This window comes from Manduca sexta, chromosome 19 (assembly GCF_014839805.1).
Source record: "Manduca sexta isolate Smith_Timp_Sample1 chromosome 19, JHU_Msex_v1.0, whole genome shotgun sequence".
NCBI lineage: Eukaryota > Metazoa > Arthropoda > Insecta > Lepidoptera > Sphingidae > Manduca > Manduca sexta.
In genome coordinates this window covers 10,380,553-10,407,025 of record NC_051133.1, presented here as the reverse complement: position 1 = coordinate 10,407,025, position 26,473 = coordinate 10,380,553, and the positions used below count along the sequence as shown (strand labels likewise).

The following is a 26,473-nucleotide window of genomic DNA, read 5'->3' as shown; positions in this document are numbered from 1 at the left end:
ATTTTGCTCTGATAATTTTATGTAATATTTAACGATTCATTCAGGGTTATTGTCGATTTGCTATCATTATCATTAAGAGTATAACTCCTCATTTGCAAACAATCGCTAAACACAACTTACTTCCAGTACAACGGAAGCATGACAGCTGACAGTACAACAAATACTCATGGATAATACCCACGCTATTAATAAAGTACTTTCTAAGTACAAAACCGGCTGAAGGCGGGTTTGTCACATGTCAAAACTGTCAACAAATACTACAGAAGTGAAAGTAAACGATTGACAACACGTTTTTTTGAGCCTAGAGTGTCATACTGAATTATGCATCGTATTTGCTTACTTAATGCGTGTTTAATCACAGCTTACAACCCGACATACGTACTTTAATGCAATGGCGACAGCGCTGTCACTTAGAAATAGATTATTTACATATAAATACATTCATTATTCATCGATGTTATAAGGAAATTCTGTGGGATCCTACGTCTTATAATAATTGCAATCACTTTAATGTAAAGCATATAATATAGCGTCTTTGTTACAAACATTATAAGATAACTTGAAGGCCCACCTAATTTTAAAATCTTCATAAAACATTTAATAAAAACTTTGATTAAATTGCAACATAAAATGTAATCATAAAAAATTTACAATCAGTCGTAGTACATTTTTCTACAACACAAAAAAAATACCAAACAATAGATGGTGGACCTTATTAGGAACTATATTAATTTTACACAAAAAATCAAACTTCCATCGTCATTCCAATAACAAAACCTATTTATCACAATCAACATCTCATCTTTAGACACGCTTGCCGGAAAGATGATTGGTGGCAATTCAGTTCATATTGGGAAACCGTTGCGATTGTTCAATTTGCACTCAATATAGAGTGTTGCTAGACTATAAAAGGACCTATTTTAGCTGCACCTGTAACAAATGGGTAATATTATTAACGTTCAAAGAAACTTCATTTGGTTTATTGCCATTTTGAATGTATATTACTGATTGTAGTAAAATTGACTCCAAACGTTTTTTGTGCGGGCACAGCAAAGTGACTCGAATGCACCTGAAGGTAAAGAAAGGATACCAGGTCGATTGACGCAAAATGATTATTCTTCGCCAATCCCCACAATTATGACTCGAAACAAGACTCGCTTACGTGGACCATAATCAACTATCCACAAAAGATAGCTTCCAATTTTTTTATATAATACGGTTTTTATCGACTTCCCTTAACAAACTTGTGAAATAGATATATAGTATCACTATCCATTATTGCAATAAAATGTTGCGTTACAACCTCAAAATACCCTTTGCCAATGCCAGTTTCAACGCATTTTAAAGATTATATAGCCATCTAAGCATTACAGGCAAATATTATTTACAAAGATTAATATTATTGAAATCCTCGTGATCTCCAGCGTCGATATTTAACAAGACCTTCAGAATTATCCTCACTAGATAGACATTTCACAAATGTCTGGCCAATTATTTTTTTCCTATTAGGTATTCAGCTCATATCTTGAAGATGAGAGTTTACGCAATAATGTTCATTGCAATGGCTATAAAATAATCTTAAATCTTTATAACAGTAGTCGAGTTTGGGTTATAGTTTACGGGGTCACTGCAACCTCTAGTTTAGTCTATGTTTCAAAATGTTTTTTTTTGCGTAACAAAAATTTTACTCCCCTTTATCTTAATCGGTTCGGATGGAGTTTCAGATAATTAGTTTTTAAGTTATCTATATATATTATATTTTATTTACTAAGAGAATTTTCTCAATAGATAAATTTTAATTCGGGAAAATAGATAATTTATTTCCCATAAAATGTTTTACTCCACACTCATCTCATTGATATATTATCTTGAAAAGATTTTTAACTTAAAAACAACGAGGTTCTACATTCAACATAATATAGTTAGTTATACGTAATATTACTTTACTATACTGTACAAAAGATTCTATTTAGTATCCTAAATACAAAGAAAAAATGCTTCTATTCTCCCAAATACTATTTTAGAGGATTCATAGAAACTTTTACTTAATCCGAAAACGACCCATACAAAACACACCACATGTAACATAAAGGACTGCCTCAATAGCGCATTTATATTGCATGCGTGATTCCACACAGCTCTGAGGTCCTCGGTACGAATACCGATTCGGGCAAAGTAATATTAGGAATTTTCCTGCACAGTCACTGCCCGGAGTCAAAAATGACTGCCCGATATGGCGATAGGCTCGCCCGCTACATTGTAGGATGGAACAAACAGACGAAACGTAGGTCCTAGTTGCATCTCTGCCTACCTTAAGGGATAAACGCGTAATGTGTGTACCCTAAGAGTAAACAGAACAATTTATAAAGCAATAACCACGTTCATTTTCAGAACTTATTTTTCGTATTACTTATTATATACATAATCTAAATTCAACACGATATCCTAAACTAAATTGGTCTAGATCTGATATTAATTCTCGACGAGGTATTGGACTCCTAACTTGTAGACATAAGACTGCGGCGTTTAAGGGCAGTTTTCGTTACCGTGCTACTAAGTGCTGGAATATAATTCCCCCTCCTTTACGTGATGTCCTTTCCCTCAGAACTTTTAAAGAAAAATTAAAAGTCCATTATTTAGAATAAGTCATTTTTTTAAATGTAACGAAAACTACCTCACGTGTTTGGGTGCATATGGTTAATAAATTATATTTTATGTTTAAAAAGTTGTGTCTGTCTGTAACAATTTTTGGCGCTATGTAACACTATGATATTTTTTATTGTATATTGTATCACTTTTATATACTTTTGTTTTCTCTTTCTTCCGTGTTTAATCATGCCACTTGGAGTAGCTAAATATTTGTTATGATCGGTATTGATACGTTATACCGGGTACCAGCAGAATTACCAGCGTTTTGCTCCTTGGAGCAAAGCATATTGCTGAGCTGGGGCCCGATTGCGGCTGCAATATCTCACAAATGGATATGTACTTACTTGTCTATGTTATATCTTAAGTTATACTGTGTGTTAATTGTAGCCTAAATAAACTTTTTTATCTATCTATCTATCTATCTATATCCCTACAAATAACACATTTAAACATCGTCAGATACAATAAAACGTTTATATAATAGATTCATCATGACCATTGCGTTAAACTTTCACAACTACCCACAATATATCCATAAATTTTACGGTTTCATCGGATATGCTGAGGGTTACGAGATCATATTTATGGAACATGACCATAATAAATCGTATCCGCCGATTACCTAGCCCACACAAAACACGGTATTTTTGTATGCAGAATGGAAATGAATGATTTATTGTTACATAAGGGTGTATACTACATTTATATATAAGATTACTATTTATTTATTTGTTTATTTAAATAATAAGACAAATCACTTAAGTATATTTTTAATTTAACGAAATAATTTTGTAAAATTTAAATGTAGAGACCATATGATTAACAGTTATGTGTGATATAATGGATGATATAAATTAAAAATTTTATGTAGTAATAGTTTACATACTATGAATAAATTTTAATTGTGAATGAAAGACATTACATATATATTTATTAAAAGCACGATATCTAAGTTTTCAAGCAAGAAACATTAACTTACGTTCTACGACTTGTTTTCGTAACAATAATTTTCCATGGGCATACATAACGTAACAAAATAGTACATTGACGTCATTTACACATGACACGTCTTATTTCAACATAATTACCCCCATATTACAACGATTAAAATATTTCTACTTCGGTATATCACAACAAACTATGAAGCAAAACCGACTTTCTCCCTCTTAACCTTTGGCACAGTTTCAAAACGCACATGTCGTCTTCTTACACAAAAACACATATTTTAGAACTATTTTGACAGTAGGTCGGAGGTTACATAGGTCACTATCATAAGTGTAAGTCGATTAATAATACGTAACAGAGTTTGTAACTTCAGATCGTTGCTAACATTATGTTGTAAACAAATTAATAAAAATATAACATTTAGGTCAAAACATTTCCATATTATGCTAAACAATCATTTAAAAATATTTTTCATGTTATAAACATTGTTATAACTTATTACGTACTTATTTGTTCGTTGTGGCCTAAGATTTTAAACAAAAAATATTTTATGTTCTAAATTTAAAAATGTGATCCACATTTTCGAATAGGAAACGCAAACCGCAAACCGCAATCCTGATTGTTACATATTATGACATAATATATCCGTATTCTATGTAAGTAATGCCATATATAACGTTACCCTATATGGAGGACAGTATTGAAAAGGTGCGAACATTGCCTAAGATTATAATTTTCTTTTTACTGTACGCTTATCATATTTTTATTAGATTCTGCCAGGTTTGAAACGGTAATCTACCAATTAGTAACAGAGACTCGTTTTTGTTCTGACTGAGACCATTTTCTAAGTCCGCTGGATAACAATGTTACAAAATAATTAAGAAACACAGTGGCCTAGGTACAAAAATGTCTCTTGAATAAAGTAAAATAATTGTAATTCTCCTAATGTTATCTTTAAAGTAATACCAAATAACGTAACGCACAAAAACAGTAATTCGTATTCATCTCACAATATTGAGCTTGAATTTTTTTAATTTATTTAAATAAACCTCAACACAAAAAACGTAGCCTCGCTTGTTTTCTCCTAAGTAGGACAGAAGCGCATGACTTTGGCGCCAAATTAGCTTCGCAATGCTTGGCATAGAGCCACTGCAAAACTAAGTTGCATTAACTATGATAGCACCCCGACGAGTGATAAAGTTTAAAATAATTTGAAATGAAATAGGCACAAAAATTGTTTTCTTGACTGGATTGCAGTCTTGGCATAAGTTAACGATCGATAAGTCCCACCGACGAGATTATACCGAAAATTACTGTCACTTATTTCGTCAATTTCAATATAAAGCATAATTTGCATCCGTTCATAACCGGTGATACTACGCCAGTGCCAATAATGCTCAGGGTTTTTTTACATTCCCAACACGCAGAAAATACTTCTCCAAATATGTATTTCAAAGCCATATTATGTATTTTAAGTATTTTGCAAACATTAATGTCGTAATAGGATCATTCCTAGAATGAAAACAAAATACAAAAAAGTCATAATCATAGGCTAACTATGGCTGAATATGTTTGAATGATAATCAACAGTTTGTATTATTGTTCATGCTTCACTCTTCATTTTATGAAAAACTGACGAATGGATTGACAGGTTTGCGAAAAAAAATATGGTATGGCAAATTACCACAGTTGACGACGCGTAAAGAATTCAATAAATACTGACGGTTGATAATTGTCTTCATTGAAAAGAGATCTAGAAATTAATTAATAGCCAACAATTACTGTCAATCATTTTTACATTATGTATATTACATACGGAACGCTTCATAGCTCTAGTCGTACGTAGAAATTTGTTTATGGAAAGTTATCACGTATTCAAATTGTTTTTAAGCGTTTATATTCCCATGCAAAGGGACGACGGTATTTTTTACTTATAACTTTATTTTTCACAGTAACATGACAAAGTATCTATGTATAATGAATAAATTAGATTTCTAAGAACTTATCGCACTGCAAGGCGAATTTTCCCTTCTTTCTGGTTATTCCCATTGAGCGCGTTAATATATTTTTTATGGTTTTCATAATAATTATAAGTCCTTCTAAAAACTGTTGTTTATCTGTAATATTTTATTTATTTATTCTAATACGTATCATTTATAAAAAGAATTTTGCACTTATGAAAACCAGTTTTCGGATCTTCATGTTTACTAACTAAATTTAAAGACAATGCTGTTTACGCCATTGTACTAAAGCGACATCAATTGTATATCAAATAACGCATAAATTAAAAATCTAAATAATTCTCAACGTTTAAATCAAGCTTGTTACATTAAAATAAAATGCAATTTAAATATTCGAATCAAATTAAATTTTAAAATGGTACTATAACGTAACTTCGTCCCAAAACTCTACGATACTATTAACCTATGTGCTAACGTTGCCAAATCTCAATCGGCCATAACAACAAATAAATCGATTTATATACTTGTTGTGCCATTGTTCTAGCAAAATATTTTAGTATACCTTCATATTTTGTTTTTCGTTAAGAGTAGATATATACAACATACTACCGCCATAATTAAAAAAAATACTGAATATGATTTGTTTTCTTATATCATATATGCCAGATTCAATAATAAACAAGAAAATGATGGTTATATAACCTTTATTTTTACAGCAACATTTTTTCTTTATTCAAATATTAACACTTTGAACCACTTACGTAGATATCATAAGGATAACATATAACAGATAGATATACATAATACTATTGGATAGTAATAACTATGGATATATCGCAGAAGTTTCTTCTTGTTCGAGAGTTTAGTTCAGTTACAACCATGATAGTAAGTTTAATAACTAATTATACAATCAGGAATTGTTCTACGCGGTAGCTAATAGAATTCGAGGACACATCATAAAACTTATGAAGCATGTGTCATTATTATACAGTACATGACTATTTATGCCAAGCATCGCTAATATGACACCTACGATGAAAATTAAATTTATACGAGGTCAGTGATAGTGTAAAACCGTGCATCTAGGAAATGTTGCATAAATTACATTGATATTTTATGATATATTATTATTCTTATAAATTGATTTAATTGCAAATTGGGGCTTAATTTTTAAAGGATTTTGAAACTATAAGCCGTTTTTACACTTATTATCGTGCCTGTATTCTCTGTTGCAATTTATCATAAAGGACGTTCTAAGTACATTAGAATATCATCCAAGCAATTGTTTAAAGGCAGCTATTGTCAAATATAATAATATAATAAACATAATCTATAATCACCATTTCCCCTTAGATAAAGAAATGAGGATAATATCGAATTTAATTTTGTTTTCATATTGTTTCAGATGATACAAAAGACCTCACTGCGGAGTCGTCAGAAATCACATCAGAAGCGGTTGCACCACCACCAGATCTACACAGACACAGTGAACCAGAAGCAGCAGCTACTGATGACCACACAGACCACTCTATAGAACTCGTCGGTGGATCGCAAACATTTTTTCCTACATTCGCAAACATCTTCGAGCCAAGACAACAAAACAGCTTCAGAATAGGTTTTAACCAAGAAGCAGCTTACAGCCAGAGACCAAACTCATACAAGTCGCTTCTCAACTATCCACTTTTTGGTGGCTATCGAAACATTGAAAATTTCGGAAAGCAAACCTCGACTTTGAACACACCAGCTGCACCTCTTATAGATACTACAGCTAGCGTTCTCGGTTCAGGCAACTTTGGCATTATAAGAGGAGGCACATTCTTTGCGCAAAATGATGAAGATGAATATGGCGATGGTTTCAACTATTATAACAATGGACATGGTCGGCCATCTTATGACGTCGGTTATATAGCAAACCCAAGGCCAAACTATAACCAAGATCAGTTTGCCAACTTCAGAGACTTTGCCGATATCAACACACCTTCTAACTCAGCTTACTCACATTACGTAGTGGTATATGCTAACAAAAACTCCACAGCAGACGAAATAAGTGAAGAATCCAGGAATGTTATGTCAGAACCAAAAAATATTATAGAAACATTAGAACGACTTGACGAAACGACGGTCATACCAAAATTATCTAAATCCAAAGCGAAATTAGAAGCAACGAAGCAAAAGATGAAGAATAAAAAGGAACAATGGAAGAAAAATTCAAAATTCAGTCATAAACATGATTCAGAAGAACCTCTACTAGCGCTAAGTTAAAGTTAGTTAAATAAAAAGACTTGCATTGCGTAAGTGATTCAATACCAGTAGAAAAGTGATGTGACATGTGTGGCGGCATTGAAATTGCAACGAAAGGAGTTCACTAATTTAGTTCTATATAAGTTGTTGTTTGTGCTGTATAAATGTTTCGTAGTGTAAATGTGATGTATAATTGCCAATGATTGTTTATAAATGATGTCAAATATTAAATTAATTTCTTAAGAACTTGGTGTACTTCTTTTATCCCTGTCTTGGTCTATTAATCAAACTTAATCGCACTTGTGTGTGCCACATTGTTGCATGGTGTAACTGTGTATGACGAAAGTAGAATAAAATTGCAAAAGTACGAGTATACACTATAATGCCATATTCGATAAAGTAAAGGTTACCTGATAGCATCTGAAATGGCAACCTATTATATATTTCAAACATAAAAAAAAATATATTATAACTCACAAGCGAACGATTACAATTTATAATTTTCATCAAATAAATATCATAATACGTCGTATAAAACAATTATATGAGCGCCATCTCTTGTCGAATAGCATTAAGAATGTTACAATATTGTTAAATGTGTAAAGTATGCTTTTTATATTTTTATACAACGCCATCTATTGTATATTAGCAAAAAAATTATATAAAATACTGAGTTTTGCTTTTATGTATTAATCATTGTTATTGATATTAGGCCAGACAGAAAAAAGAAATATTTATTTAAAATAAGTCTCCCTATAAATGGGGGATACATAAAGCGACACTTTATATTAAAATAAGTCTATTTAAAAATATTACCTATCTTGTCTATGGTAACTACCTGGTAACACACAAGGCCACCACTATATTTAAAATTAAACCCAATTAAAATGTACCAGTCATGTAATCGCAATTTATTAATAGATAGAATTACGAAGGTACCAGAATTATATTTTATTTAAATTATATAAAACATAAACAAATAATAAAAAAAAAATATTATATACCAATTTATCATTTGTCTATGGATCAAATGAAATGTGCTAAGCCAGGAACAGATGTTTTAAATTTTCATTTTCTATAATTATCGCTGAATTTAACCTTTACAATACACAAATACGGCGGTAATTGTGTTGTTTATTAGTGTAGTGCTATGATTTATCGGAAAATTTTTATGTTACGGTGTAAATATAGTCATTGAAACCATAATGTATTCAAGCAAAGATGCGGCAAACACTGCGTACCCGACGCAGTGGGCTTTGAATCCCACGGCGTATCAAAATGTGGACTCTAGTCAAGTGGATTGGGCAGCATTAGCTCAGCAATGGATTGCTATGAAGGAAGCGGTGGCAATAGTGAGCGCACCACCGCCTCCTTCAGTGAAGCCAGAAGCCGAGGAGGGTGAAGCGCCGATGGAAGTCGAAAATAATGATAATAACACCGACGGCCCCCCTCCCGGTGCGGAGTGGAACTCGACTTCTAACTCGTGGGGAAACAACTGGAATCAGTGGGGTAAGCAGGTCCTATAAACTAATAATGAGAATTGATTTCAATTTTAGTTTTTTACAAAGAAATAGCTCTTGTCAACTATACGAATCCATTGCTCAGTAATTCAAGTGCTACATACCTAAATTAGATAGGGATGATATACATACTACACACAATTTAAGAAACCTGTGTATGCAAGTATTCACATTATTTCGTTATCTACTTATATTTTAAAGAATTGTAATTACATCAATAGGAACACTTACACCCTTATTGTCATACATCAAAATGATCCCTTATAGGATCACTGTTGTCCATCTGTCCACCTGTAATGTCTTTCAAGACCCTTTTTCTCAGGAAAACATAGAGTTATTAAATACTCAGGTCTACTCTGCCATGCTAAGTTCATAGCAGTATCTCAAAAAATTCTAAATCTTGATTTTTATGTTGTCAGATAACTTAGAGAAGTACCCATCCAATGAACTTACCTAAATAACAGTAGCTTGTTTAGAACTTGTTAAAAAAAACCTTAAAAGAGTTCCACTATCTCAATTTTACATACAAAACTATTTTTTCAAAACTTTGATTGTCTTGAAATAAGGGTTTTCCTGACACACCGCTTTTGTACTAAGCGCGGCAGTACTGTACCCTTAACTGTGAAAAAAAATCAAACTTATTAATTAACACAAACAAAAGTTATGACCATTTACAAATATCTCAAATTATCACATTTTCCAATTTTCTAGGGATTCTAAACCTATAGAGTACTTCCCGAAAATTGGGAAATTTAGCAAGAAGCAATGTCTTACAGCACATGTAAAGGAAATATTTAAGAAACATAAATATGTATGTAAAGTGAATTTACTATTACAAAGTTATTATTTGCAGTTGGTGCATTAACCATGTCTCCCTAGATATCTCCATCCCTATTGAGTAGCAAAAAGTTTTTTAAATTTTGATGTATATACTTAAATACCTTATCTACACATTTATATGAATGCCTCAATGTGCAAGTCCAACTAAGACTTGTGCTGTTTAGTCTTAATACATCTTTATCAACATTTTCCCCTAAGAAGGTTCGACATAGGACAAAAGGCCAGTCTGAAAACTAAGCTAAAATGTTAATCAGTAATGGTTAATTTTGAATGATGAATTATTTTATAACTACCGTAGAAATTGGATATAACCACTAAATGATGAAGCCTTAGCAAATACATGGTTAATCGAAGCTGATTGTTTATAAAGACTATCAGATACAGCATTCATGTTAGGTAGTCCTCACAATGTTACTAAAACCAGATTTCACTGTAGTTAATATTTGAGACTCCTATGTGAATGTCCTTGTTTAGAATTGAATTCTTTCTGTGCACATTTTGTGGATCAAAGAAGCCTATAAAAGGTTATTAATTTAGAACTTTATCTTACCCATTCACTTATTTATGTGTTTATTCCTAATTAATATAGTAACATCATGACCAATATTCTCATTTGAATATTAGTAGGATTACATACTTAAATCATTTCAACAGCATTGATTTTTTCTTGAGAATCAATCATACAAGTAATCTTTGTATTTCTATAATTATCGCACTGTACAATATATGTGAATTATACAGTGCATACGGGTGAATTCTGGCAGAAACATTTGCAAATATTCTTCCATCCAGCATTTGCTTTCAAATGCTTTCAGTTATAAATTATTCTTTACTTGTAGATATACATATCATCATATTAAGTTTCCCTTGTCCTTCTGTTTTACAACACACCTTATGATGTTTGGCACATAATAATAATAATTAACACAATTGATAATCAAAATAAAAAAATAGACACCTATTTTAAACGCTTAACTCTATGACATATCATATATCTTACAATTACTTGTTGCCTGCTAAAGTAAGGTTGAAGCCTCACCTATAATTCCATGCCCTATATTGTATATGGTCATGCTTTAGTCATGGAAAAATTACAATGATACAGCTCATGCACAAGGTTACACTAGCTATTACAATTATCACCATTCCCGTAGGGCAATGATGAATGATGAATTTTCATGTATTGACAGTAGGAAACAGCTACCTGTTTAAACAATATTGTTAATGCATGTTGTGGAAAGTATATAATATAAGGCTAAGTATTTACTATCTAACTTCCTGATATCAAACTCATAGAAGGGAGACGCAATCCCATCAAAATTGTATTAGACAAAGTATTAGCCTACATGGGACTGAAACCTAACCTACATACGTCATATCTGCTAGCACTAAATTGAGGCATGGCCGCTGAGATGATAGCTGTAAATATAATAATTATAGCACAATATTATGTTATGTTTGAGAAAAATGGCAAATACTGGAGGAGGCCTAAGACCTTCTGTCCAAAGTACCAGACTTAAAGATGACTACTGTGCAATAAAACGTTTGTTGAAGTAACTAAAAATGTGTAATTTTTAGTAAACAAAGGCTTTTGAAATTTTATTTAATAAATATGTATGGTATAGTTGTTTTTTTTTTGTTTAGGTTGGGGGTGGCCTGGTTCAGGACCAGTAGATTCGAAAATGCCTCCAGATCCAAACCTAGCAATGCCACCCATGATAGATGGGTATGCATTACCAACTGATGCAGGTGCTCCTTCCATGCCAGGGTAAGGATATCAATGTTTATTTTTCACACCACACATCATTCAAGTATAGTGTCTTATTATTTGAGTTGTTGAGACACTCTTCTAAATATGTTGTAAATGACAGAGTTACAAAGAATTATAATCCCCATATCTGTCCAATTAAAAACAAAAAGTTTTGACATAATATTATAGTTGCTTTTTGGTCAAAAATGTTAATCATTCTCGTTTGACAGATACTCAACAAGTACAGGGCCATCGTCGACATTCCAACATGGCTACTGGACTGCACCACCTGGGGAGCAGGGAACAAACAGGACAAACATCTCTAACCGCGAAAGAAGATCCAAGAGTAAAACCAGAGACAACAAGAACTCCAGAAACACACGATCACATAGGTAAAACCTGCTAATGTATAATATCTTCATGATTAATTTTATAATAACATACAATTACTCAAAATTCAATACATTAACTCAAATACTAAACATTCATTAAAAATATATAATATATTTAAAAGGGGTAAAACCTAAGGTCAAATCATTGACTCCATAATCTCGAGTTTTTTTTTTTATTTTAGGGACAAACCACCAATAATTCCAGCAGTGTTGGAATCCATAGTCCCGCCTGTACCTATGCCAACACCTACTTTGGATGCGGCGAAACGAAGGCAACTACCAGCGTGGATAAGAGAAGGTATTTTTTATATACTTTCTATGAAATAAAATAACCAACTGATTATATAGCCAAGAGGATCAGGTGACGACGTCGAGGGATGTCTGTTGATGATTCTATCATTATTTTTTCTAGGCTCTCTAAGAAGATCTAGCTTAGTAAGATTTAAATAGAGGTAAAAGTAGTAGTAGTTAAGTATCTCAACTATACAAAATTGTTGCCTATTAAAAATATATTATAATCTGCATGTTCCCAGTGCATACTGTATGAGTTATAGAAATCACATAATGGGTAACCAGTTTCCATCTTTCCTAATAAATTATTACAGGCATGACATATAATGAATCCATGTAAAATAATTTATGCGTTATTACATGTAGTTTCGATTACCTTGTTTGTAATCTACGAAAATACGTGTCTATTAGCACTATAGCGTTAATTACTCGTATTGGAATAAAATGGTAATAATATGTAAACTCTTCTTAACACAATAGCAACTTTATTTCAGTTATGACAAATTCCTTATATTGTTTTATTTTCACGATCTTGTATGTCTATTAACATTGATTTTATAATAATACTAATGGAATATAAATTAAAAGGACATTCGTTAGAAAGTCTTATTATTTAGAATTATGCCCTACTAGCGACCTGCCCCGGCTTCGCACGGGTGCAATATTTCTCCACTATTTAATGGATGTTATTATACATATAAACCTTCCTCTTGAATCACTCTATTAAAAAAAACCGCATCAAAATCCGTTGAGTAGTTTTAAAGATTTAAGCATACAAAGGTAGGGACAGAGAAAGCGACTTTGTTTTATACTATGTAGTGAAGACGGGTAGTGATAGATATCACGTGATCCCTGTAGTGGGTTTAACATATCCACGACTTAACAATACAACAAAAGGAATGTAATGGCATCCTTAAGATCTATTATGTTAAAAACAGCCAGAGATAAATATCTTACTAGTATTGCTACTATCCCTGGCCGGATGCTGCTCAGGTTGGCCACTTGCTTGTTTCACTACTAAGGGAACTATAAAAATGATGTATCTATAAAGCACAAATAACTTTGTACCCCTTTTTAATCACATTGCGCACACGGGGCTACGTGAAATTGGGCATAATAAAAGCTCATATAGACAACAGAAAAATAAATTATAATCTGCATACATGATGACAAATACCTATATTTCATTCGACAGTCGAATTTCGACCATAGGACGACCACTAGTATATATAAATTTCCTTAAAACTGTTTAGGGTTTTAATGTATTGTGTGTTAAAATGATAATAATAGAATCTTTTTAAAAAAATTCAAGGTCTAGAGAAAATGGAGCGAGAAAAACAACGCGCACTGGAAAGAGAACAAGAGAAGAAAGCACGCGAAGAAGCAGAGAAAGCAAAGAAGCTTCTAGAAGAAGAAGAATTGAAAAGGCTAAAAAATGAAGCATCAGGACAACCTATGATTCCGCCGAAGAGCAAATTTGTAAGTATCCAACAAATATTATAAATCTGAAACTGCAGGAAGATGTTTGGATGTTTGTTACAAGTAAATGAGGAAACCATGGAACCATAGACCAGCGTTAGATCAACATAATATTTTAGGCCACTTTTCCCACAAGCACTTACACAAAGAACTTTTATACTGAGAAAGGTCTATCTTGTGACTAAGCTGTGATTGTCGCTAAGTAAATAGTTATTACATAGTGGAATTGCATTGAGAGCCATTTGTAATGCTTGGCAAAAAATACTATAAGTGTCCTAACTGGAAAGAGTACTAGCAAACATTTTGTCCTTACATCTAGAATATGATAATCAATATTTATGTTAAACTTTTGGTAGGCAAAATATTCCCATGAGCACCACTGAACCCAAGTATTATGCTAATAAAGAGTACTATAAATATTACTTTTTTATTTATTTATTTGAAAAGGGTTTACAGACAATTGTTACACTTATTGCAATACAGAAATATATTTAATGCATTTATTACACTGAGTGCATGATACAAAAAAAATACATACTTTTTATAGCAAAACTCAAAAAATCACTACTTTCCTTACAGGAATCAGACTCGGAGACAGAAGAGATGGAGCCAGTCACACAGGACAAATCGTCTAACAGCACTCCTCCAAAGGAAGAGCTTGAGGAACAATCGAGGGATGACGTTAAGGAGGAACCACCAACCCTCGTCAAGAAAACCAAGGAGGAAATCATGCAGGAAGTGGTAACTTACTACACAACATTATCTTTTTCATACCACTCATTCGAGAGGAGAATGCCCAACTGGCCATCCAGCATAATACAATTTCATATGATAGTGAAAATGAGAAAGAATAACGCAGTTTCAAATACAATAATAATGATTCTTTGTAATGTGGAGTTCTTGTTCAATTACATATTTTCATGTTTATTTTCAGTTTACTTTTGAATAAATGTAGATTATCACTAGGGATTGGTGAATTGTTAATTAAAATACATATATCGATGATCAATGATAATCACGATATTTTTGCAGAATTAAGTCATTAGCAATGACCCTAATTACATAGTGTCTATTGAAATACATAATTCATTTCTATATCACTAAAGTTCAAAAATATGTTAACCTGATGGTTTGATAATACTTAATTTGAAAATCCTTCTATCTGTAACACTGGGTTGATGCATTTTCACGATCTTATAAAAACAATAATATTTGTGTGCTAACAGATGCTAGCAGTTAGACGCTCGCTAACAGAAATCCTGCTTGAGGTGACGGACCAGGAGATCGAAACGGTGAGCCAGGAAGAATGTGCCAGATATAACGCAGCACAAGGTATTTGCTCTCACCTAAAATATACACAGGCCCGACGGTCTCTGTCAAGACATTGCTCTCTACGAGAAACAATTGTGTACTGACTGTAAAACTGTGATCATAAATATTGTCATCAAGTTGTTATCATGTGGACATGAAGAAAATGTGTCGTGCAAATTATTTATAACCGCTAATAAAGTCTTATTTCAGATGTTGCCTGTTGACAATTGAATACATTTGGTGTGTGATTAATGTTGGTTTTATTTATATGGTAAAAGCGTCGCGCATCAACGCTATGAAGGCGAGCAAGTCGAAGGCACTCGCTGCTATCGCCAGTGGCCTCGGTGAGTCGCGTCCCTATACCCACCGCGCGGAAATATCTCGCAACACCCTGCGAGATATTCACGATAACATGTAGGATGGTTCTCTCGGTGTCGTACAGCAATTACGTTCAAATTACACCATCCTGTATGTTAGGCAAATAGTTTCATTTCAGCAGTGCTGCGTCAATTAGATTTTTTAGTATTGACCTAATTGGCAATACAAAATTCAGTGTTTGAATACACTGTTTATGTGTGGAACCTTTGGTAAGAAATGTGCAAAATTTTATTAACTGACTTCTATTTATATTTAATTATATTTGTTTAATATATCAAACATTTATAATCAATGTCTGTAGCAAAATATACTTTATTTTGTGTAATATATCATATAATTTTTATAAAATAATCAAATTAATTACCAATATTCGTATCTTCGCAATTTGGAACGTACCCGGCGCGTGTCGTGAAAACCGTTTGAGTGTATTCGATGTGTTGTCATTTGTTTTGTGTGTGCAGGTTTGGGCGCGTACGAGAGCAGTTCTGGCGAGAGCGGTGACGAAGATGACCAGAACGACATTTCTGACCAACAGCTGCAGGTAATGTATATAAAAATTGTCAGGGACCCAAGAAATACCTTCTGTATAATAAATCTAAATTATTCCCCTTTTAAAATTGGCAACACGTGGCAGTACATGTCCAAATAGAGGATCTTTTTTATTCGAGAAAATGATTTAAAGAGATTTTTACATAAATCATTTTAAAAAATAGGGTCAAAATGACTCCATATAAATAATATAAGTATTGTATAATATATAATAATATAATTGTTCGTGTATTGTGTACCAGGAGATCATCAAGCGCAGGCGGCAGGAGTTCGAGCGCACGGCGCGCGAGATCGAGGCGGAGGTGCGCCGCGCCGAGGCGCGCGACCTCGAGCCCGCCGCCGCGCCCCCCGCGCCCGCCGCCTCCCCCGGCGACCACACGCCTGAGCGCGCCGCGCGACCACGTCAGTGCCACTGCCTACTCATTACTCACATTACTACCTAACAATACTACCACTATACATATTTTATGTAATGAAAACAAACAATGTACATTTCATTGTTCATTTATATTTTTACCGATAATATTCTTCAGTGGATGCACTCGTATAGGGTATATTACCTACTAGTTGTTCTGTAATAACAGGATCGTCGGCGACTCCACCGCCTGTAGACAGCGAAACACCTGAAAAAATTGTCGAAAAACATTCATCAAAAGACAAAAGAAATACTCACAAATCACACGACAAAATTGACGGAGTAAGAAAAGAAGCAGCTGCAGAAGACAAATCTCGGAAAATTGACAAATGGGAGAGAACTCCAAGTCCGCCAGCAAAAAATAGCAAAAAAGCTAATGACAAAGAGAGTTCGTCCTCAACCAGTGACTCTGAAGACGATTCGTCGTCTAATTCGAGTGAATCGTCGTCTGAAAGCGAACCCGAAGTTAAGGTCATATCTAAACATTCGAAGAAACGCAAACGACGAAGCTCAAGTTCTGGCAGCTCCCAAAAGAAACAACATCGAGACAGGTCCAAAGAGAAATCATACAAAGAAGAAAAATACTATAAATCTAAATACTACGACGAGCAGGAACGATCAGAGAGACCCAAGTCGAAACGGAAAGACGATTATTATGAGAAACAGAGGTCAACAAGAAGCAGCAAAGAGGAGAGGAGTAGATATAGGGACGAATCGGACGACGAGCGGCCGCGGAAACGTTCGAAACGATCGCGCTCGATCAGTTACGAGTCGCGCTCGGGCAGGAAGAAGAGCTCGCGGGAGTCCGCCGACCGCTCCGAGCGGCGCCGCCGCGACACGCACTCGCACGACGCCGAGCGCTACGATAAGTACGACAAGTACGACAAATATGATAGGTATGAACGGGGTAGGGAGCACGAGCGACGCCGCGACCGCCGGTGAACATCAGGTTACCAACACTGCAGGTTGTATTCTTCATTTGTTTGTTCCGTTGAGACAGCCCTGTCCATATCTCGTCAATTATCGATAACTTGCCACAGTATATCGATACTAAATTTCGAAATTTTATATCGATTAGTTATCTGCCACTTGACAGTATGATTTTAAATATACAATTAATATTCACGCCTATTCCAAATACATAATTTATATCGCAATTATAAAATAATATTTTTGAATTATAAGTACCAAATTGTAAAGTAGACTACGGATTATATCCCCATGTGCCTTAAATAAAAGGATACCAGAAATGTATTTTTACGCATATGATAATTGGTTGCCGTCTTGTTCGTCAGATAATGTTTTTAACGCTGTATTTCAATAAAAATACATTATTGATCTCACCTCATGATAGTATCAAAATAATACAAAGTATGATAAGCAGTATACATGGGTTGAGGATTGAGACGTCCTTTGCCGATTTTACAAACAATTTTCCCGAGGTTTTTTCCCCAGAAAGGGTTAACGACATGCAGGCAGCCAGTGGTAAAAACTGAGGCAAATAATTTATGCAACGACCTTTAACAAATGATTTCAATCATCGCTCTGATTCCGAAAATAAAATAACCAAAAAACCTCATTCGTAAGCATATATAAACGTTGTATTGATTGGTCCATTTTCGCGATAGATCGAAAAAACTATTTGGAACGTATATTGACATGGGCGCCAGAAGGGGGGTGTAAGTAGGTGCACATGCACCCCTCTGCTCGGAAATAAATCACAAAAAATATATGTCTCCGCATGATTCTGCAACAATGGGAACTATCGACCACAGAGGTTTTATATTTATGATAAAGTATTTTCAAAAACCCGCCTGATTTGAATTTGAAAAACTACTTCATGATAATATTATGTAGTATAGTGCAATTTGAATTTGAAATATACTTAATGGTATCATAGTATTATGTAGTATAGAGCGTAGGTGTAGATGCACCTCCCTAAAACTAAGCTTGACGGCGCCCATGTTTATTGATAGCGGCGGCAAGAGTTGAATTGACGGCACAGCGTAGTGAGATATGGCAAGGTGGAAAACAACATCCTTCCACTTGAATAGATCTAGCCAAACAACTTAGCTGCATTTAGAATCGTTTCAGTAGATACTTATCGGAATTAAAATTTAAGGATGCATTTTATTACCTGAATTTGACTGCTTAATTTGTGTAACATCCGGCTATAAAACCCAATATTCAATTATTATTCTCGCGTGTTGGCCATAAAACTGTAAAAATTACTGCAGGTTTTCATAATATAATCTTCGTTAATTTTGCACAATTGCTTTGTAATGCAATTATTACAAAGAGATTTAATTAAACTTCCGGTAAAAAACAATGTAAATTACTAATTTAGACTCAATATGCGGTTTAATCTTATTATGTTAATTAAAGTAGGGTTCATGCAATTTCGTGACCTCAAAGATAAACTTAGATAAACTTAACTGGACAAACACTGTAGTTATAGGTAGGATGTAGACGATTTACATATTAATCCCTAATTTAAGTAAGCTGTATTTTTATTTAATGTATCAAATTTACCAAAAATACAATTTTCCTTATGAACTAAGACAAATAACTCTTAGGTGGTAACATACCAATATTAAATTGAGATCATAAGACAAAAACTATATCTCGGTACCTACACTAGGCACAGCCTGAATCGTAGGCGACCGATGTACATACCGCGTTACACATTATAATAAAATATTTTTTTCTTTGGAGATGACAATCCTGTTAGAAATTCATTCCCTTTATTTTTATCCACTTGCCAATAGTTCTCGATGCTCTCGTAATTTTATTCTCGAAAATAATTCAAAATTATGAAAAGACGTTAAAAATACATTTCTGGCATCTAGCACAACGAAAAGACTGTGATATATTTTTTTATTTTCTCTCTTACAGGTGGGAGCAGATGCGGCTTGCCACAATGTAAATATGTAATAGTGTTTTGTGTATAGTATTAATATTTTAGTGTGCACCGGTCACTCATCGCATATTCCAATAAATTATAAAATAAGTGAACAAGGTTTTTTATTAACTGACCTTTCTTTTAATAACTGTGACACAAGTGCCCTGACAATGATACACATTTGTTCATATTGAAAATTAAAATAATGTTAATGTGAAGGAAATAGGTACCGAGGTCCTTTTTGCGCCAAAGTCGAACGCACGTTTCAGGCTTGTTCGCTAATAAATTATACTTATTACATTATATTCTTAGAAATAACACTTTTTCACCTTCAAGCTCAATTTTTGTTTATTTTTAGTTGAGATTTGGTTGAGGATAAAACTTGACATACTTAAAATTAAATACTTTATTTATCACGTAAGCGAACAGATGTAATTATGACACGTAAAATCAGTTCATGAGACTAATAATTATAAGATAATAAATAATTTATATGTATAGTAGAGGTACATAAAATATATAAATTATATAGTTTAAGGCGATACCTCAAGGTGCATTTTCATACATTTTGTTTCACCTTTAATCTGGGTAACTAAACAAGTATTGGCAAGTAAAGAATTTAAATTCACGTCTAGTTAGTGATTAGTTCTCGCAGTTGAAAGAAAAACGTAAAAATAATTAATAATCATGGATATTTCTGCCTTTAAAATTTCGTCATATTAAATTTTAAAGGCATCATATTAAAGAAAAACGTAAAAATAATTAATAATCATGGATATTTCTGCCTTTAAAATTTCGTCATATTAAATTTTAAAGGCCGAAATATCCATGATTATTAATTATTTTTACGTTTTTCTTTCAACTGCGAGAACTAATCACTAACTAGACGTGAATTTAAATTCTTTACTTGCCAATACTTGTTTAGTTACCCAGATTAAAGGTGAAACAAAATGTATGAAAATGGACCTTGAGGTATCGCCTTAAACGACATAGGCAGGTAAGCGGCCGCGATGGCACAATGTGAGCAGAGGTAGACGAATATATGGTTTCATCTAGGAACGCAATATACAAAATGTGACCCTGTTTACAAAAATCACATTTTCTATATAAGCTGGTGCACGCACATTACTGTTACAATAGGATGAAGGTTAAAAGTAGATACTTATATGAAATCTGTACATGCATAAAAAAATGCTCGAATGGATAAATAAATAAACTGTACAGTGCGCATTTGCGAACATAAAATATTTAAATTTTATTTTACCTAAATTCAATATTATAAATTATGATACATATTGTTATGTTATTAATTTCAAATATGTGACATTAACTCACGCTTTATATATATTTTTTCATTTAATAATTTCAACCAATTTGATTATATGTAACAACTTCTGACGCCTCATTCCCTATGTGCCTAATCCGTAACTTGGGTCTCTGCCTCCCAGATTCTGATCTTCAAGATACCGAGATAATGCCGTAACAAATTCAAAGATAGAATATACCGATAGTCGATACGCTAATTAATAAAAATTATCTATGATTCAAACTGTCATAATTAATTCCGGTTAGATACAATTAGGCACACAGGCAGACCATGTCCTAGAATAACATAGGTTACTTTTTATCCCCGTATTTTGCTCCCATGTGAAGTAATGGAATCAAATGTTTTTTTTAGATGCGCTGGCGTCAACCTGTTGCGCTATAATCGCTACTGCGTTTTAGGGAGTTTTGTAGCGGGGGAGGCTTCTCAAGCGGGCAAATCCGCGAGCGATACAAATTATTTTTATTTTCTTATATTTCTGCTTGAGTGACGATACCAGCTTGCCGTTCCCCTGATGGTAAGCGATACGACCACCCATAAACAGTAGAAACACCATCCAACACCTTGAATTACAAAGTAGGTATTGTTTGGTATTCCACTGCACTCGCCATCCTAAGACAAGAGATGTTAAGTCTCATTATGTCCAGTAGCTACACTGGCTACAATGTCCTTCAAACCGGAACACAACAGTGACCACACTGCTGCTTGGCGGCCGAAATAAACATTACGGTGGTACCTACCCATGCGAACTCTCACATATAAGAAACCTACCACCAATAAATAATAAAATAAGTATATTATGTTTTGTAAACAAAGCTCAAAAGTGAAATTGTTATACTTAATTAAAATCTAGTGCGATGGCTCGGGAGCTTAAATTATTAATAAAGAAACTGATCATCAAGGTAAGATTAAAAACAGGGAATTCGTGTGGGCATCTCTGTGTGTGTAAATGTCTAGCGCAAATACCTATGCATATAACGGATTTATTTAACAGAATGTTTTTATGTAGGCCAATAAAAAAAATATGTCTTGGAAAAACACCATTGCGACTTCGCAGTTCACATTTAGGTATGCTAAGTACTTTATTACCGACATGCATTATACCAGTTTTCACGCGTTTTACGTAGGTACTCAAATCGTTAATTTTACGGTGTACTTAGTTACCTACCAAAACAAATAAAAACTTACATAAAAACTCTAAAAAAGAAAATAAAATAAAATGTCTGTAGTATTTTTTATTGTAGGTAGGTACCTACTATCTAATAATATTTTGACCTAAGCGACCTTGCGTCGGGAAATCGAATCTCAGAATGAGAGGAAAATATTTCTTTTGTGGTCCCCTGACGCAAATACGTAAAATCTAAATATTAAAGTATGTACCTACTTATTATAAAATTAAACAAAAAAGATTCATTTTTTTTTGTTTTACTTTTTTGTGTATTTTATCAAGCATTTATGTAATTTTATCACAAACCTTATAACTGACTATTCCCTACACCTTGGGGCCTCGACCATCATCTATCTAACACCTACTTATTGAGACCACTGTTGTGAGACCAAACACGCTAAGTAACAGTACTTACACAAAATGTCAAATCTATTGGAACTATGAAAGTCAGAAATAAGCTAAAAGACTTCAGACCATGCCTGACCATAAATTTAACTAAGAACTGTCTCGCTCGCATCAGGTTTCAAACAAGAACCATTCGTTTAGGAGTTACCAGGCCGCAGATAAACAATTAGGTACACTTATAAGTTATAACAAAGCTTTTTGTGTGTGGTGGTAAAAATAAAACAAATTAAAATATTTAAGCATTTAATTTCGGTTTTGTTACATTTTAAAATATTAATGAAAACTTTCACTGACGTAAACTCTCGATAGAAACAACAGCTTTTAGTGTAAAACTGAGGATAATCGAATCAGTTAATTACCGTCATATAGCTTAAATGTTATTTCAGACCGTTTACAAAAAATATACTTATCAATTTTTGTAGATAAAGTTAAAAATTCACTGACTCAGTATTCTATTTATGAATGCAATGCAAATTCAACTTACGCTAATAGCAAACATTGCTTGTGATAAATTACTCCACATACAACCAATATAAATAGCTCCAATTTAAAATATAGAAACTTTCGTTACATTGCTCCTTTACGAACAATAAACCCTATAGAGTTTTTTAAAGGTTCATTCATTATTTGAAAATGCTAAACATCTATCAGTAAGTAGTTATTGCTACACTTAGGCTTACAATTGGATATATAATTTACTAGTGCCGGTATTGTTCATTTTCCAAACCTTTGATCACATTTATTATATTTATACATAGCACCTACAAAACTATCAATATTTACACTATGATCTTTTGACAACTGTATAAACTCCGAGAGCCTTATTTGCCAAGGCAAAGCACCTCGTGTAGTACATAGAGGACCAGTATATAAAATAACTTCAGGGTCAGGAATGCTAGGGTAAATAAATTTAAGAACTTCATCAAACTCTTGTGCTGTAAATTCATTAGATTTTCTACTATATTTAATTTTTTCTTCAGCTAACTGACGTATGCATTGTGCTATGGTCGGCCGACCGTCGTAGCTTGAGAAAATATTCACTATAACTGTATGAGCTTGAATGCCATTGGTGTAGCCATTCAAGTCTGGTTTGTCGGCCCATTTTATACAACCGGGGATGCCACGTTTATTTCTCTCCACAGCTTGGAATAACTTTTCTTCATTTTTCTTCAATTCCCCTGCAGGAATAAAAAATGAACTACTTATATTTCATATAATTTTTTTTATTGCTTTTAATGATGAGACAAGTTGCTGTTTGCCTGATGGTAAGCGATACAACCGCCCATAAACAGAAAAAACTTCATCCAACACCTTGAATTATGAAGTATTGTTTGGTATTCCACTGCTCTTGCAATCTTGAGACATGAGATGTTAAGTCTTATTATGTCCAGTAGTTACACTGGCTACAAAGCCCTTCAAACCGGAACACAACAGTGAATATTAAATTGATTTGTGTTATGCTACATAAAGGTAGAAAAAATAAATTTAGCTCACATATCTATTTTTTGTTATGTAATTACTCTGATGGATGTGTGGAATAAAGATGGACAAGATTTATCTAGATAGGATATTATGTTTGCATCAATCAAACAAGCAGTAAAGCATTTAAAGTTCCACAGGTTGAGTATTCTTTCCCTCCCAGTTTAAGATGTAATACATTGTAATAGTAATATTAGTTTTATTTAAAATAGATACCAAAATTCTACAAAATTAGTTTTCCATGCACATGTTTATATTATTATCTTTAAATATGTTAAATTCTTACACTTATCTATGCATGCAATATGCTTGAAATTTACTTATTTAAATGCTAGGGTTTAATTTAAAAACTCCGTGATAATGATCATGTATGTGAAGAAAAATTTCTGTGCAAAATTTAATGTTTCCATAGATACCAGTAACTTCATTACATTTTTAATTCCAATCATATATTTTTCTTGATAATACAATGCTTACTAATGAAAATATTATCTCTTTTTTATAAAATCAATGAAAAATATCAATGATATTGCAAAATGAATATAGAAATTAATTTAAAACTGTGATAAGTGAATGGTACATCAATTTAAAAACTATGTCAAGTGTAAAAAAAAGGTTTATAAGACATGAAAAGTAATTAAAATGTTACTATAAAATCAAAATTGTATTTTAACAGGAGCATTCTGAGAGGGAGCAGGGTCAAACAGCTGCAGTTCCCTTGGGACAAAGGCTTCAGTATGCCAATGTTCCTAAATATCGTAAATTAATATTTTCTTGCAATATACATAAATAAATAACTTTAATTTTAAGAAAACATAATTTTGAAGTTTAGCTTATAGAATTAAATATTACAGCTATGAAAATGATTACTAAAAAACTGGGTTTAAAAGTTACAATTACAATTCTCAAAACTTTTTTGGGTAAATTATGAAACTTGGTCTTAAGAATGCCTCTTGATAATTAAGTATACATTACCATGAGATCAATTTCAATTATTTTTTTCATACACAATATTTTTAAAAAACGTAAGACTCAGTGGAGAATAATGAATATTTTCAAAAGCGAAGACAGACACAATATTTTTTTTTTACTTTACAAGAAATTGTGTGGTTTAAATAAAATTACCAATGAATGTCTTAGTAATTTTTCACTAACATGTTTATTTATTAATTTATGCCAATATGCAGTGTTTTTAGTTTCAATAAATGAAAACAAACCATATAGTAACAAAAAGATATAGTATGTATATAGTGAGGGTGAGTTTCATATCAAATAGTGAAACCTTGCCCCCCTCAATTACATCAATTGTGAAAACAATAGTAGCAAATAATTATTCTTTAAGAAGTGTTTGTAATTATTATATATGTAGATTGTGAATTCATTCAGGAATAAAGTATGACATACTTAGTTAAGTATCATAACACAAGATAATATTATTTCTTTAAAACTTTCATCATTCAAAAATAGTATGTATTATCATGGTATCTTATCATAATCTAGTCATGCCTTTGACATTGACTTCATGCAAATCTTTTAAAAATAAATAATTTATATTTTCAGATCACTGTTTTTTTTTCGAGACAAACATGCAAGTTCCAAAATAAATAATCACAAAATTATTATTTTTTGTAATTATTATTTTTTTATGAAGGAATCTGATGCAATCTTTATGTAGGGTGTAGGTGTATCTGTTTTCAAAATAAGTTTCATAAATAAAAAACCATATAGTTGTTGAATGGGAACATTTCTTACCAGTAACATCGTGGAAGCTCACATAAGGAACGCCGGCTACAAGGCACCAGATAACCACTTTGGCCAAGTCCTTCAATGAGTGATGCTCGTTATCCGACAGGAACAACAAATGTTTGGGTCTTTTCGTCAATTGCGGCACATGCTCCAATATTAATTTTATATCACATTTTGTCACCTCGACTGTCGTATTGTTAAACTTTTTGTGAAAATATTTGAGATAAACATTTTGTACCGTAACCAATACATTCACGATCAAATGTACGAGAGTAAACAGAAACTGTCGGAGTAATCGAGACAACATGTTTTTGTTGAACAAGCCGTTACAATAAACGACTCAATGAACTTTATTTAACCATTTTCTCTATTATTTCCCCCTTACAAACTCGTAATAAAGTTGACGGAATCACACGGCCCAGTCAGCCGCTTTTTCTGCTACACAGCCAATCACGAGCTTCAGAGTGTACATGATGATTGCCAACATTTAGAAATAATATCTTTAAAAACGATATTGCTGTCTTTTTTTTACATTACAGAAAATCAATTGGCTATCCAGTTGTCATTCTTAAATTACGTTCTGTAATCTGTCAGCTTCGCCAACATCGCAACATAAATATTGATTGGGATCAACTGGAATGTACTGATCCAAAGATCTATGTAACACACTGTTTCGACTTTGGTACCGATGATAATGAGGTCTGCCACAACATTGTACTTCTCTTTAT

General features: G+C 33.0%; 3 protein-coding genes across 4 annotated transcripts in view; 2 read left to right on the top strand and 1 right to left on the bottom strand.

Annotated features, from left to right (window-relative positions):
• The window catches only part of LOC115440844, a 55,123-nt gene extending 47,081 nt beyond the window's left edge, over positions 1–8,042 (top strand). Inside the window, exon 2 of the mRNA XM_030165335.2 lies at positions 6,961–8,042. Within this exon, the coding sequence (XP_030021195.1) occupies positions 6,961–7,817 (857 nt within the window). The 3' untranslated portion in view covers positions 7,818–8,042. The remainder of the gene's footprint in view (positions 1–6,960) is intronic.
• A 684-nt stretch (positions 8,043–8,726) lies between these two features.
• On the top strand, positions 8,727–19,736 carry LOC115440836 (arginine/serine-rich protein PNISR). 2 transcript variants are annotated; one of them, XM_030165328.2, is made up of 12 exons: positions 8,728–9,305; positions 11,801–11,924; positions 12,137–12,298; positions 12,481–12,596; positions 13,902–14,068; positions 14,648–14,809; positions 15,295–15,400; positions 15,658–15,723; positions 16,219–16,298; positions 16,549–16,708; positions 16,891–17,686; positions 19,617–19,736. In XM_030165328.2, exons 1-11 carry the CDS (start codon positions 9,002–9,004, stop codon positions 17,661–17,663), a joined length of 2,220 nt encoding a protein of 739 aa, XP_030021188.2. In that variant the 5' UTR covers positions 8,728–9,001; the 3' UTR covers positions 17,664–17,686; positions 19,617–19,736. The 2 variants fall into 2 exon arrangements, with proteins under 2 accessions (XP_030021187.2, XP_030021188.2); XM_030165327.2 differs by having other exon boundaries at positions 8,727–9,305; positions 16,891–19,736.
• A 3,013-nt stretch (positions 19,737–22,749) lies between these two features.
• LOC115440851 (dehydrodolichyl diphosphate synthase complex subunit nus1) lies at positions 22,750–26,218 on the bottom strand. Its single transcript, XM_030165343.2, has 2 exons — positions 25,752–26,218; positions 22,750–23,698 (listed from the first exon to the last, which is right to left on the bottom strand). The coding sequence occupies exons 1-2, from the start codon at positions 26,050–26,052 to the stop codon at positions 23,235–23,237; spliced, it is 765 nt and encodes a 254-aa protein (XP_030021203.2). The 5' UTR covers positions 26,053–26,218; the 3' UTR covers positions 22,750–23,234.
• Between the last annotated feature and the right edge of the window lie 255 nt (positions 26,219–26,473).